The following is a 13,765-nucleotide window of genomic DNA, read 5'->3' as shown; positions in this document are numbered from 1 at the left end:
CTTTTGCGCGCAGCTGGGCCCTGCTGGGGTCTTATGCAGGCAGCGCGGACCCCGAGCCCGCTGGGCCCCGTGCAGCTGGCGGCAGGATGGAGCTGAGCATCAGCAGGGCGCAGGGAGAGTGTGCTAGGGCAGGGGTGGTAAGGCGTTCGTGGTGATGCTTGGTGATGAGAGCAGCTGGTGGGATTGCTGTGCCTGCCATTGACCGTGCAGCAAGCTCCTTGCTGGGAGCATGTGGGGCATCGTGGGCAGCAGGCAGGCTGTCTGTGCCAGCTGCTCTCTGGGCCTCCTGCTTCAGTGTTGGAAGCCCAGCTTGTGCAATGAGGATGAGGAAAGTGAAATTCAGTATGGCTCTGTGCTGGTGCTAGGCCACCACTCCACCCCTGCAGATCTGGGGAATGCTGTTGTGCAGGGGGTGAGGAGTCTCCAAACTGTAATACACCATGTTATAAATGAGGTCTCAACTCAATCTGAATTTTGTAATATTTATAAAACAAATATTTCTAAAAGGTATAAAAGGCAAGTAAACAGTGCTGGGTGTGCGGGGAGTCTACGCTCCACCAACATGCACACACAAACCCTTTGTGAAATCTTAGACAGGACCAACACAGAGGGGTGCAGTGAGCTGGAACTGTTCAGAGCTGCTGTGAACTGGCTGCAGCATGACCGCACACGGCTGGAAGATGCAGCAGACATTTTAAGGCGCATAAGATTCCCTCTCATTCCTTTACAGGATCTGCAGGAATTTGTTCAGGAAATACCTTTTATGAAGCTAGATTCAGGCTGCCACAGACACCTTCAGGAGGCTCTGACTTACCAATCCCTGCTATATGCTCAGCCACTCCTGCAGACCCAATGCACAAGCCTCCGCTCCAGTTCCACCACGCTGCTTATTGCTGGTGGCAGAACCATTGACAACTGCATTTGCAGAGAGATGTGGGCTGCCGACAAGAGCTGCAGCACATGGTACAAGGTTGGGGACCTCCGTGTGCCGTTGTACAATCACTGTGTAGCCATCATCAGTGACTTCCTCTTTGTCATTGGGGGACAGTGCAAACTTGAGTTCTACAGGCAGCTGACAGAAGCTGCAAAATCGTCTGCGCTTGTACTCGTGGGGGACTTCAACTTCCCTGACATATCCTGGAAGCACAACACAGCCCAGAGGAAGCAGTCTAGGAGGTTTCTGGAGAGCGTGGAAGATAGCTTCCTGACGCAGCTGATTAGTGAACCTACCAGGGGTGGTGCCCTGCTAGACCTTCTCTTCACAAACAGAGAAGGACTGGTGGAGGATGTGATTGTCGGGAACAGTCTTGGGCAGAGTGACCACGAAATGGTGGAGTTCACTATTCTTGGCGGGGCCAGGAAGGGAACCAGTAAAACCACTGTATTGGACTTTCGGAGGGCTGACTTTGGGCTGCTCAGGACACTAGTTGGTGGAGTCCCATGGGAGGCGGTTCTGAAGGGCAGAGGGGTCCAGAAAGGCTGGGCGCTCTTTAAGAGGCAAATCCTAATGGCGCAGGAGCGGTCTATTCCCATGCGCCCAAAGATGAGCCAGCGGGGAAGAAGACCAGCCTGGCTCAACAGAGAATTGTGGCTTGAGCTTAGGAGAAAAAAGAGGGTTTATAATCTTTGGAAAATTGGGCAGGCCACCAAGGAGGACTATAAGGATGTAGCGAGGCTGTGCAGGGACAAGATTAGGAAGGCCAAAGCTCATCTGGAGCTCAATCTGGCTACTGCTGTTAAAGATAACAAAAAACGCTTTTATAAATACATCAACACAAAAAGGAGGATTAGGGAGAATCTCCATCCTTTACTGGATGCAGGGGGAAACTTAGTTACAAGAGATGAGGAAAAGGCGGAGGTGCTCAATGCCTTCTTTACCTCAGTCTTTAGCGGCAAAACTGGTTGCTCTCTGGATACCCAGTACCCAGAACTGGTGGAAGGGGACGGGGAGCAGGATGTGGCCCTCACCATCCACGAAGAACTGGTTGGTGACCTGCTACGGCACTTGGATGTGCACAAATCGATGGGGCCGGATGGGATCCACCCAAGGGTACTGAGAGAACTGGCAGAGGAGCTGGCCAAGCCCCTATCAATCATTTATCAGCAGTCCTGGCTATCGGGGGAGGTCCCAGCTGACTGGCGACTAGCAAATGTGACGCCCATCTACAAGAAGGGCCGGAGGGCAGACCCGGGGAACTACAGGCCGGTCAGTTTGACCTCAGTACCAGGGAAGCTCATGGAGCAGATCCTCTTGGGAGTCATCATGCGGCACTTGAAGGGCAAGCAGGCGATCAGGCCCAGCCAGCATGGGTTTATGGAAGGCAGGTCCTGCTTGACGAACCTGATCTCCTTCTACGACAAAGTGACGCTCTGGGTGGATGAGGGAAAGGCTGTGGATGTGGTCTACCTTGACTTCAGCAAGGCTTTTGACACCGTCTCCCACAGCATTCTCCTCAAGAAACTGGCTGCTCTTGGCTTGGACTGGCGCACGCTTCATTGGGTTAGAAACTGGCTGGATGGCCGGGTCCAAAGAGTTGTGGTAAATGGAGCCAAGTCCAGTTGGAGGCCAGTCACTAGTGGTGTTCCCCAGGGCTCGGTGCTGGGGCCGGTACTCTTTAACATATTCATCAATGATCTGGATGACGGCATTGAGTGCTCCCTCAGTAAGTTTGCAGATGACACCAAGCTAGGTGCGTGTGTCGATCTGCTCGAGGGTAGGAAGGCTCTGCAGGAGGATCTGGATAGGCTGCACCGATGGGCTGAGGTCAACTGTATGAAGTTCAACAAGGCCAAGTGCCGGGTCCTGCACCTGGGACGCAATAACCCCAAGCAGAACTACAGGCTGGGAGAGGAATGGTTGGAGAGCTGCCAGGCAGAGAAGGACCTGGGAGTGATGGTGGACAGTCGGCTGAATATGAGCCAGCAGTGTGCTCAGGTGGCCAAGAAGGCCAACGGCATCCTGGCTTGTATCAGAAACACTGTGACCAGCAGGGCTAGGGAGGTGATCGTCCCCCTGTACTCGGCTCTGGTGAGGCCGCACCTCGAGTACTGTGTTCAGTTTTGGGCCCCTCGCTACAAGAAGGACATCGAGGTGCTTGAGCGGGTCCAAAGAAGGGCGACGAAGCTGGTGAGGGGCCTGGAGAGCAAGTCCTATGAGGAGCGGCTGAAGGAGCTGGGCCTGTTCAGCTTGGAGAAGAGGAGGCTCAGGGGTGACCTTATTGCTCTGTATAAGTACATTAAAGGAGGCTGTAGCGAGGTGGGGGTTGGTCTGTTCTCCCACGTGCCTGGTGACAGGACCAGGGGGAATGAGCTAAAGTTGCGCCAGGGGAGTTTTAGGTTAGATGTTAGGAAGAATTTCTTTACTGAAAGGGTTGTTAGGCACTGGAACGGGCTGCCCAGGGAGGTGGTGGAGTCACCATCCCTGGAAGTCTTCAAAAGACGTTTAGATGTAGAGCTTAGGGATATGGTTTAGTGGGGACTGTTAGTGTTAGGTCAGAGGTTGGACTCGATGATCTTGAGGTCTCTTCCAACCTAGAAATTCTGTGATTCTGTGAAATTTGATCCCATGGGAAAGCAACCATCAAATGAGGTAAGACACGAGAAACCTTTAGACTTGGAAAAATATATAGGGAAGAGAGGGAGGGAGGGAGGGAGGGAATGTTACTCGGCTTGCTCACTGAAGGTCTCCCACTTCTACATACTAGAATTGCAGAGTATCTTGCTTTTGGAAAGGACCCACAAGAATCATTCAGTTCAAGTCCCACTTCCACATAGGACCACACTAAAATCAGACCCTGATATAAATGAGGTCTCAACTCAATCTGAATTTTGTAATATTTATAAAACAAATACTTATAAAAGGTATAAAAGCTATAAAAGGTATAAAAGGCAAGTAAACAGCGCTGGGTGTGCGGGTAGTCTACGCTCCACCAACATGCACACACAAACATCAAACATTCTAAATATACAGAACATTGCTTTACATACTAAACTCGAGTACGCCTATACATACGTACAATCAGGATAGGTAACAAACAATCCTTTAAGTTCCATGGCTTAACAGTCTCCCATTTTCCATTCCTTTTCTTGATTACTAACAAGTCTCCATTTTCCATTCCCTTTGAACAATATGTCTTGCTTTAAGTTGTCAAGCAACTCGGTCTTCAGGCCTTCTGTATCCCGTTCCTCCCAGATTGAAGAAAAGCAGATCCATCTCCTTTTCAAGGCCACTGGGCCTGGGTCAAAAGGCACATTCAGGTCAACAGGGGGTGTAACAGCAAAAGCCTTCGATGGCTGTAGCAGCAGAGGGGCCCGTGGCGTAGCAGTCAGATCAGTACAGGAGCCCACAGCTCCCTCACTACCTGACAAACCACGTTTGTGATTGTGGTCCCACATGGCTCTTCAAGGCCTCAGAGACTGCTCGCCAGGTGCCGAGCAATCCCACTGCAACCTTGTCATTTTTAGTTGCAGAGTCCCACACCTTGACCTCAGTTTGGTCCCATATTTCAGGCTCATAAACTGTCCAATTGTTAATAAGGAGAATGAGCTGTAAGGTTACCAGGACACTCTTTGTTCCTGTGTGAGTCCCCATAATGTGCAACTGCTTACCAGCGAGAAGCAGTTGTGTGCACGGGTCCACTTCTCTCAGCTCGAGCTTCTCTCCAGCTCCAGTGTGCCTGTTTCCAGTGACTTTCTGTGCGAGCTTCTCTGAGCAGTTTGCTGAGTCTGGCCAAACCTGTCTTCATGAGGCAATCAATATGCCTGCTCCTGTCCTGGTCTCCATTCTGCCAGCCTGTTCCTCTTCACTTCTTTTTCCTGCTTCTTTACTGATGTAACTTCATCGTGTTGCCTTTTTTATCTTGAGGGCAGGCTCCCCTCTTATACCCTTCTCTCCACAGCAGTTCTTTTCAAAACAACTTTTCATTGGTCAAACAACTTTGAATGTAACAACAACAGCAAACACCTAGAAACATCCATGGCTTAATGGCTGGAGAACAAGAGAACCAGCTGGGGAACAAGAAACCAGGGACTGCATAGAGTCTCCTGAATCACCCTTCTTTGTTCCCTCTAAACTCTATTATATTCCTGATGGCCTCGTCATTAAGAGTCTAATGTTATCTCAACCACGGGGTTTTCCAACCCCCATGGCCACATTCCCAAATCTCCCCCTTCTTTATTAATATCAACCATTTTCTCAACACGAATTACCACTCCATATATAACAACCATAAATGTTTGTTCATTGTCTTTTGTGTTATAAAAACAAGGAGTTCTTTTTGAGGAGCGGGAGTTGTGAAAGCTCCCTGCTGAAGTAAGGAGCTGTATAATACTTGGCTAGACACTATGAAAATTCTTTTGCTTAATGTAACAAAAAAGAGAACCTTCTCCCCTTCTGCATCTCAGTTGCCTCTTTTGTTCAAAGACACTGTTGCAAAGCTCATGTAACCATCTCCTGATAAATTGCTAGTGTATGAACATCCTGCCTTCCTGTCTCATGCTGGGCCAACATGACCAAGTAAAAAAAGAAGTTGAACCACAACGCCGAGGAAGACTATGGCCTTCATCTTCACGACACCAGAGGAGAGAGACGACCCCGTAGCAACAGTGCGTGCAGTCACAGAATATACCAGGATGTGCTGTGTAATCCTGGAATTACCAAGATATAAAAAGGGACCCTGGCGGGGGTGGGGTGTGCACGGTTGGCGGAGCTGAGACTCCCCGGCCGCCCAAAGCTGTTTTGCTTGCTGTTGGCTTACTCAATAAATTCCTTTCTATGATTAATACAATGCTCTCTGAAAATTAATTAAGGGGGCAATTTATAACACAAACCAGCCTCTCCACTGTCTTCTGCTCTTCCTACCTTTGTAGCATTCACATTGTGGTGTTGGATCAGTGCTTCCATTTGCAGGAAGAATAATAACACCTAATGCCTGCTCTTTGATGCCTTTGCATGAGAAGGAGGAGATGGGCAGGGCTCATCCTTGGGCTCAGCCCTGCCTTCACACAGAGCACATGGCAACTGGGCTGTATAGTGCTTGGAGGGGAAAAAAAAAAGTTGTAACAGTGCAGGAGGCACTCAGGGCAAGGGCCAGGAACCATGGTAGGCTTTGGCTCACGTCTACCAGTCAGATGAGGAGTGGTGAGTGAAGGAGTAGCAGATGGGAAGAGGTGTGAATGATACCCCTCACTCCTGGCAGGAGCCGGTAAGTGTGTGACAGGATCAGAGAATGTCACTGTAGTGGTGATACAGTGGTGGCTCTGTGGTGAGGGGAGGGAGAGTGTACCCTGTTCTGACAACAACTCAGGAGGAGCTCTCAAAACAGCCATTAAAGTCATTTAATTGGTGATTTCTGTAGGTTTTTGGTTCCAGATAGAGGTCCAAGAGGATTTCGATCAGACCAGCATGCCCTTGGAGTTATGTGTAATGGATAAAGTTGTGTTGCAAAGTGGGTAGGGCTGGACCTGTTAGTATATCTGTAAGTAAACCCAGCAGTACCTGTGATCTAGCTCAATCTTGAGTGCTTGAGTGCTTGAGCAATCAATGTTGAGTGCTGTATGAACATGCCAGTAAATAAATAAGGGCTTAGTTTTACCCCAAAGGACCAATAGGAAGAGTGTATGAAGATAAGAAGAAACATCTAGTGATGAAGGCTACTGTATTTTGTCAGCTTATTTAAGATGTGGCAAACACTTTACAAGATGTCCGTGAATGTTGTGGAAGTTTATTTTATAGAAGAGCTTATTTTAAAGAGCTTTATTTTATAGAAGTTTACTGAAGACCAAATGAGCTGTTATGAGAAGAAGATCCAAAGGATGTGGTCACAGGTGGGAAACTACAAAACTGGTAGATTTTTCATGTCTAGCGTTAGCATCTGCAGCCACATATTGGCAACCACAGTATACAAGATTGGTCTGGTTCAGGTGGTCACAAGACAAAGCTCAAGTTAAATGAAGCCTGTCTTGGCATGTTAAGAGAACCTCAGGTGGTGAGTGAACAGATGAGAAAGGGGCTTTTCTACTGCTGAGTTCATACTCGAGTTCCTGCCTGAGCAAGCATGAAGAGATCCTGGCCACTTCTCCAAAACCTGCACAATTTCAATTTACCTTTGACAGACCGGACATTTGATTGAAAAAGTGGGTTGCAGTGTATTGCAACTTAAACTGTATTATGCTTTATGAATTTAATAGAATTAAAATATGATACTGAAGGGCGTTCTGAGCAATATTTCAATTACTTTATTTTCTGATTAATTTCCTGCATTCCAGGGTTTGTGCTTTTAGTAAACTTTCATTTTAAGATTTTGAAATCTCTGATTTCATTGGGCTATTGTCTTTAAACCTGTTGGGAACAATGGTCCAGAGAATTTGGATTTCTGCAAAAGATGTGGTTCAAACAACTTTCTTCCCACCTCTTCAGAAAGGAGAAGAATTTGACATGGAGTCTTTTTCATTTCGTAGACCACTGGGCATTCTTCACGTTTGTCTTAATTTAAAATGTGAACTGTTACAAAGAAAGCTAAATACATTAGCAGGAAATTGTTTGCTTTTGCAGGGGAGAGGAATGGCTGGAAATGGTCCTTTGAGCAGGTTCTTTGTGGGTTCAGGGTGGAGGCTGTGCTGTACAGCAGGATTAAGATTTATTTTTAAGACTACTGCTTAGCTAAATTCTGTCCCAAAGAGCTTTGCAGCATTAGGCAACAATAAATGTCTGTGAGGTGTGTCATCCAGGGAAAGGAAGAAGAAAGTAGTTATTCTCTTTGAAGAGTTTGGGAAAATTGTGAGGTGATGAGGGCAAAGACTCCTAGGGTATTTTTATTTTTTTTTTCCCTAATGCCTTTTGTGTAGTATAGTCTACTGTTCTAATAGAATAATGGGTTCAGAAATGAAAATACTTGCTTGTGGATGTATAAAGAGCCAAAGGATTTCCAAGATCTGAAAGGAGAAAGAAATAATCTGTTTTTGTCTCTCTCCTGTCAATAATACTGAACTCAGTCAAAAATAATAAAATGAAAAGGAAAGTCTCTCTGTAGTGTTACTTTCAGATTACCAGGTCCAGCTGGAGAATCCCCTTCAGGTATCCCTTGGTGAGGTCATTGTCCTCAGAAGACAAACAGTGGGATAAAACTGCAGGGGAGATGTGAAAAGACCTCTTGACCCAAGCACCGCAGTTCTGTATTTTTAGAAGCCTCTATTTTTATTTTGTTTATTCATTTAAAATTATGTAAATCCTTCCTCTGTCTGCTGCAGATTAATTATTTCTAAGTTCCTGTTCCGTGAAAGTGGAGAGATTAGATACTTGTCCTGTCCGAGCTGAGCAGTATGTCTTTCGCCATTAATCTGTGGTACTGCATTGTCTTTCTGTGGATTGATTTCTGTTTTCAGCTAAAGAATGGATGGTGTAAAGGTCCTTTGGTCCTAGCTGTCAGTACTGAAGTGAGATGTTCAAACCTGTACTGAAGTAGGATGTTCAAACCAGTTGAAAATAGGAAGAGGGTCTGAGCATATAGTCAGATATAAACATTTCTACACATAGTAATTGCACAACTTCAGATTCCCTCTTTGGAGGAAGTAGGATGTCTGTCTTCCTTTATTAAAAAAAAATCCAAGAATGCTTTTATGATCAAATACTTTCAGATGCTCAGCATGCCTGCATTGCTGCTTAGCCCAGGGGCTTTGTGGGGAAACAGCAGAGCTGTTGGGTGCACTGCGAATGCCCTAGTGAGGCATGACTGAGATGGAGAGCTGACAATGTCTCACCAACATGGCCAAATGTTAGTGTAGCCTCCTTGAATTGTCAAACTGCAGTGGTTCTTGTTAGCTCTGCCTGACTTGCCTTCTCCATGTTCCTCTGACTGCTCAGCCTGAGGAAGAGAAGTCTCAGAGGGAATCTTATTTATGTGTACAAATACCTGAAGGGAGGTACGGTGGTTTAGTCCCACCAGGCAGCTCAGCACCACACAGACACTTGCTCGCTCTCCCCACGTGGGATAGGGGAGAGAATCAGCAAGGTAAAAGTGCGAGAACTCATGGGTTGAGATAAAGACAGTTTACTAGGTAAAGCAAAAGTCACGTGTGCAAGCAAAGCAAAACAAGGAATTCATTTGCTGCTTTCCATTGTCAGGCAGGTGTTCAGCCAATTCCTAGAAAGAAGGGCTCATCAAGTTAACGGTTTCTTGGGAAGGCAAATGCCATTGCCTTGAACACACCGTCTCCCCATCCTCTTTTACCCCAGCTTTTATTGCTGATCATGAAACCATATGGTATGGAATATTGCATTGGCCAGTTTGGGCCAACTGTGCTGGCTGTGTCCCCTCCCAACCCTTGTGCATTCCTAGCCTCCTCACCGGCAGGGCAGCACAAGAAATAGAAGAGTCTTTGACTGTGAAAGCACTGCTCAGCAACAACTGAATACATTGTGTTATCAGCACTGTTTTCATTGAAAATCCAAAACACAGCATCATACAAGCCTCTATGAAGAAAATTAACTCTATCCCAACCAAAGCCAGGACAAGAGGCAGGCTCTTTTCAGTGGTGCCCAGTGCCAAGAGGCAGCGGACACCAGTGGGAACATAAAAGGTTCCATCTGAAGATCAGGAGACACTTATGTGTGGGTGACAGAATACTGTCACAGGTTGCCCAGAGATGTTGTGGAGCTTCTTCCATCCTTGGATATATTCAAAACCCATCTAGACATGGTCTTGGGCAAACAGCCCTGTGTGAGAAGGAGCTTGGATCACATGGACCTGAGGTGCTTCAACCAGTCTGCAATTTTGTGTCTGCTTGCTGCTGAGAGCAGGAAACACAAGCTTGGATTAGTCTTGCTGAGATTGAGGATATAGTGTATTTGAATACTGCATCCTTTCCCCTGCTTTCAGCCAGCATCCTGAAGCATCCTGTGGAACGAAAAGTGCAGTCTTTATTTTGGAAAAGGTCCCTATGCTTCAGCTTGTGGCGCAAGTGGAAAAAATACTGGAGGAGGTGGTCAAGGATTCAAAAAGGGGGACACAATATTCTTACAGCAGAGGTGGGAAGCAGGTCCCATAGTTGCAGCAAGGCTGAGGTTACCTGACCTTGTGTTTGTTCAGGTTTGATCTGGAGAAGGGGCATCCTGTTCATATTCTGATGCTTGCTGGGTTCCATACACAGGTTTGTGCACCTGGGTAATAAGCAGGACTAGGGAGCTGAGCCAGCTGAAAAATATTTTCTCATTCCTCCCATTGAATTAATCTTCTGAGGGATCAATCTTCAGGTCTGGTTCAAAACACAGTCTACATAGAGGTTTGTGCCAGCACAAGGCACAAGGCAGAGGGAAGGAACAGTGGAAGTGTGGAGGGTGTATGGCTGTGCTTTCTGGTGGGGTCTGGATTGAAGAAGTGATGTAGCCTTGGAAAATGCTGTGAGGCAGATCTGTTAGCATGCAGGGTGTGTGTCCACTCAGCGTGAGTGATGGCGGCAGTCATGCAGCGGATGATGTGATGCAGAAGACTGAGGTGTCTGGCTGAGAGATGCTGCTGCAGAGGTTGCTGCTCTGGCAGATCCTGCTTGCCCCAGCTAGGAGCTGGACAGGGACCTGCATGTCAGATGCAGCCTGTGAATCCTTATGCTCTAGAAGAGAGCATGCTCTTTGCTAATATACCTTTCCTGATTCTGCAGGCCCTTTTATTTCAGCTGACCTGATCTTTTTTTTTTTTTTTTTTTGGCCTGGTGGTTGGCAGAGGAGAAGTTTGATCTTGTTTCTTGCTGCTTGTGTCCCTGCGGAGCTCTGAGTGTACGCTTCCAAGGCTGTGCTAGCTGCTGCTTTGAGCCAAAGTTGAGCACTGCAGGACTGGAAATGCAAGGAAACCAGGTCCTTAGGAAGCACAGCAAATAGAGCTGTGCGATATGCTGGTGAGTGTAGGGTACAGAAGGCAATACATGTTCCATGCTGGCAAGAAGGCAACATGTTCCATGTTGGCAAGAGGAGCTGCAGCAGATGTTTTGGCAGATGTGAACAGTCACTGTGTTGACTAGGTACTTCCTGTAAGGGCGTGTACATGAACTGTGCGAACATCAGTTCAAGTACAGGCTTGCCAGAACAGAAAGTGTGGATTGGGCAAAGTGATGTTACTGCACTGATCTCCTGATAAGATGCTTTGGAGGTCAGGTTTAGCAGCATGGTGACCTTGACAAGGCTGCTAGCTGAGGAGCAATGTGGCTGAACTGCCACAGTGGTGTTACTGCTGCAGGAGAGCTGAGGGGCTGGATCCCATGGAGCCGAGTCCAGGCGCACAAGGCTGTGTCTGTCACTGTTGCATTTACCAGTACTACGCTTGTGCAGGTCATGACTCTGGACACCACTGCCTTGGGAGAGACTGTAACAGGTGCTTTGGGGTCAATCAAATCTGCTAGTGGCACTTGGTGACTGGGCTGCTGCTAGGACCCGCAGCTCCACACTGCAGGCAGGAGTGAGCACAAGCTGGAAGATGAGCTTGGCTGCTGTGCAGTGCAGCCTGGTGAAAGTGCTGTTGATGTGCTCTGTCCACCAAAAATTGTACTTTCACTGTTGTCTTTTCTTAACCTGAGCAGTCTGCTGCTCTGGCAGGTGTCCATTGCTCCAAATTCACCCTGCAATAAGTGCCCTAAAGCCCCATCTGGAGTGAGGCTCCACTTGGCTGTTGTGTTTCACAGGAGGGTGCAGTCTTTTTGGGGCTAAGGGTGATTTGCATAAGCCAAAAAATGTGGACTTGCTTGTGAGCAGCAGTGAGTGGGGTGATAGTGCCATCTAAACAAGATTCTGTCTGAACACTGGGAAGCGCTTCTTTACTGTTCAGGTGATGGAGCACTGGATCCAGTTGCCCAGACAGCTTGTGGAGTCTCCCTCATTGAAGATCTTTAAAAGCCACCTGGATGTGATCATGGGCAAACTGCTCTGGTGGCTCAGATTGAGTATGAATTGGATTGGATGGATCTGGAGGTCCATTCCAGCCTCAGCCATGTTGTGACTCTGTGGTGACTGAGATTTTATTTCTGCCATGAGTGGCTCACAGCACAGAGCAATCGGTGAGCATTGCACTTTGCAGGCAGAAGAGGAGAGGTTGGGGTCTCCCTGTGCATGCCACTACCCGCTGGAGCCCTCTCCCACCTCTGTGCAGCGTGCAGCAGATCATGCAGCCTGGGTGTTGTGCCAAGGGAAAACATGCCTACCTCTGCTCAGGCTAACAGGCAGTGATTTTGTCAGCCCTCCAGGATGTTCAAGGACAAGGTCCTGGAGGCAGCTGCTCACATAGGTATGTGTAGCCCAATGCAGCTGTGCAGTGTGCTTGTGGGAGGTTTATGCATTGTTGTGGGACATGGGCTCAATGGGAACCTCAGGCTTGCATAAAGCACCAATGTAAGCCATAGTGCCCTGCAGGGTGACACATGGCCATGGTTTTCCTCCTCTGGGGTATGAGAAGAGCCTCTGCACACAATTTCTCAAGCTATAAACTTCCCCCTTATGGCAGAATCCAGAGTTCCATGGTGTTCTACTCAGCTGTCAATGATCTGGTTGTTCCATGTTGGCAAGAGGAGCTGCAGCAGATGTTTTAGCAGATGTGAACAGTCACTGTGCTGCCTAGGTACTTCCTGTAAGGGCTTCTTCCAGTTGGGCACTCTGCAGTGCTGTTTTTAGTGTCTGAGAAGGGGCAAGCTCCTACCAGAGCCTTTCCTACTGCTAGATTTCAAGGCAGTTACTCTGGGATGTGGATTCTGTAATGTCTGTGATGGGGTGAATTCATGCTGCAGCACCTCCTACACTGGGAGCACAAGAATGGTCTCACTTCCCCATGTGCTGCTTGTTTTCACCAAACCAAGCACTTCTGAGGTCTTGAGCCTTCTGTTAAATGTGGCTGAAATGGCAAATGAGCCCCCATATTGTCTGGGATGGGACAAACAGGCGGATGCAGTATAATTTCACAAGTCTTATTTCTAGAAGAAGCCCCACAAGGAGCATAAAGGGAACAAATATCTTACATGGCACTAACCTACAGAGTGATGTGGGGCTGTGCTCTGGAGAGTTTGGGTCCAAAAAAGGCATGTGCTTAGACATCTCAACTCCTTCGTTCCCTCTGTTACCCTGCTGCAGGCCCAGCTGGAGTTCCCAGGGCTTCCTTACTCAGGGGCAAAGTGGCCCTCCATTCTCTGGCACACCAGGGCACCTCTGTCTGTCCTCAGCAGAGGGTTTTTCTATATGTTGGAACTTTTCCATTAGTGTTTTTTGTACCTGCCAGAGGCTCCTTTTTAGGCTGATGCTTTGGGACCAAATCCTGGCTGTGGCTGTCACACCTGTGGTTCTGTCAAATGATCTTTCAACATCCACCTGCAAAGATCTCCAGGGTGGAGGACAGGCAACTGTCACCTGAAGTGTTCCCAATGAGGCAGTATGACTGCTAGCTGGCATGGAAATCCCCAGAACCACTTGGTGACCATCAACTAAGGTACCAGACTGGGCTTCAGATGAGAGTCTTCTCAACACCTCCAGTGACAACCTTTGAGCTTTCCTTAGTTACTTCAGTGACAGCAAGCACACAGAAAAGAACATCCTTGACAACCTTCCAGGTGTGGCAGTTTTACCCAGCTGGGCAGCTGAGCTCCACCACAACCACTTTCTCACTCCCCCTCCTTAAAGGAAAAGAAGGAGAAAATGCAATGGAAAGGGCTCAAGGGCTGAGATAAGGATAGGGAGATCACTCAACAATTGTCACAGGCAAAACAGACTCAACATAGGGAGATTAATGTAACTTATTAC

General features: G+C 47.8%; 1 protein-coding gene across 1 annotated transcript; it reads left to right on the top strand.

Moving 5' to 3' along the window:
* Window positions 1-12: 12 nt before the first annotated feature.
* LOC139999038 (uncharacterized) lies at window positions 13-3,660 on the top strand. The gene is made up of 2 exons (XM_072025367.1): window positions 13-137; window positions 731-3,660. The coding sequence occupies exons 1-2, from the start codon at window positions 87-89 to the stop codon at window positions 3,470-3,472; spliced, it is 2,793 nt and encodes a 930-aa protein (XP_071881468.1). The 5' UTR covers window positions 13-86; the 3' UTR covers window positions 3,473-3,660.
* Window positions 3,661-13,765: the final 10,105 nt, after the last annotated feature.

The sequence above is a fragment of the Anas platyrhynchos genome, chromosome 18 (genome assembly GCF_047663525.1).
Source record: "Anas platyrhynchos isolate ZD024472 breed Pekin duck chromosome 18, IASCAAS_PekinDuck_T2T, whole genome shotgun sequence".
NCBI classification, from domain to species: Eukaryota; Metazoa; Chordata; class Aves; order Anseriformes; family Anatidae; genus Anas; species Anas platyrhynchos.
The sequence above is the reverse complement of the archived record's forward strand: the minus strand, read 5'-3'. Positions and strand labels throughout refer to the sequence as shown.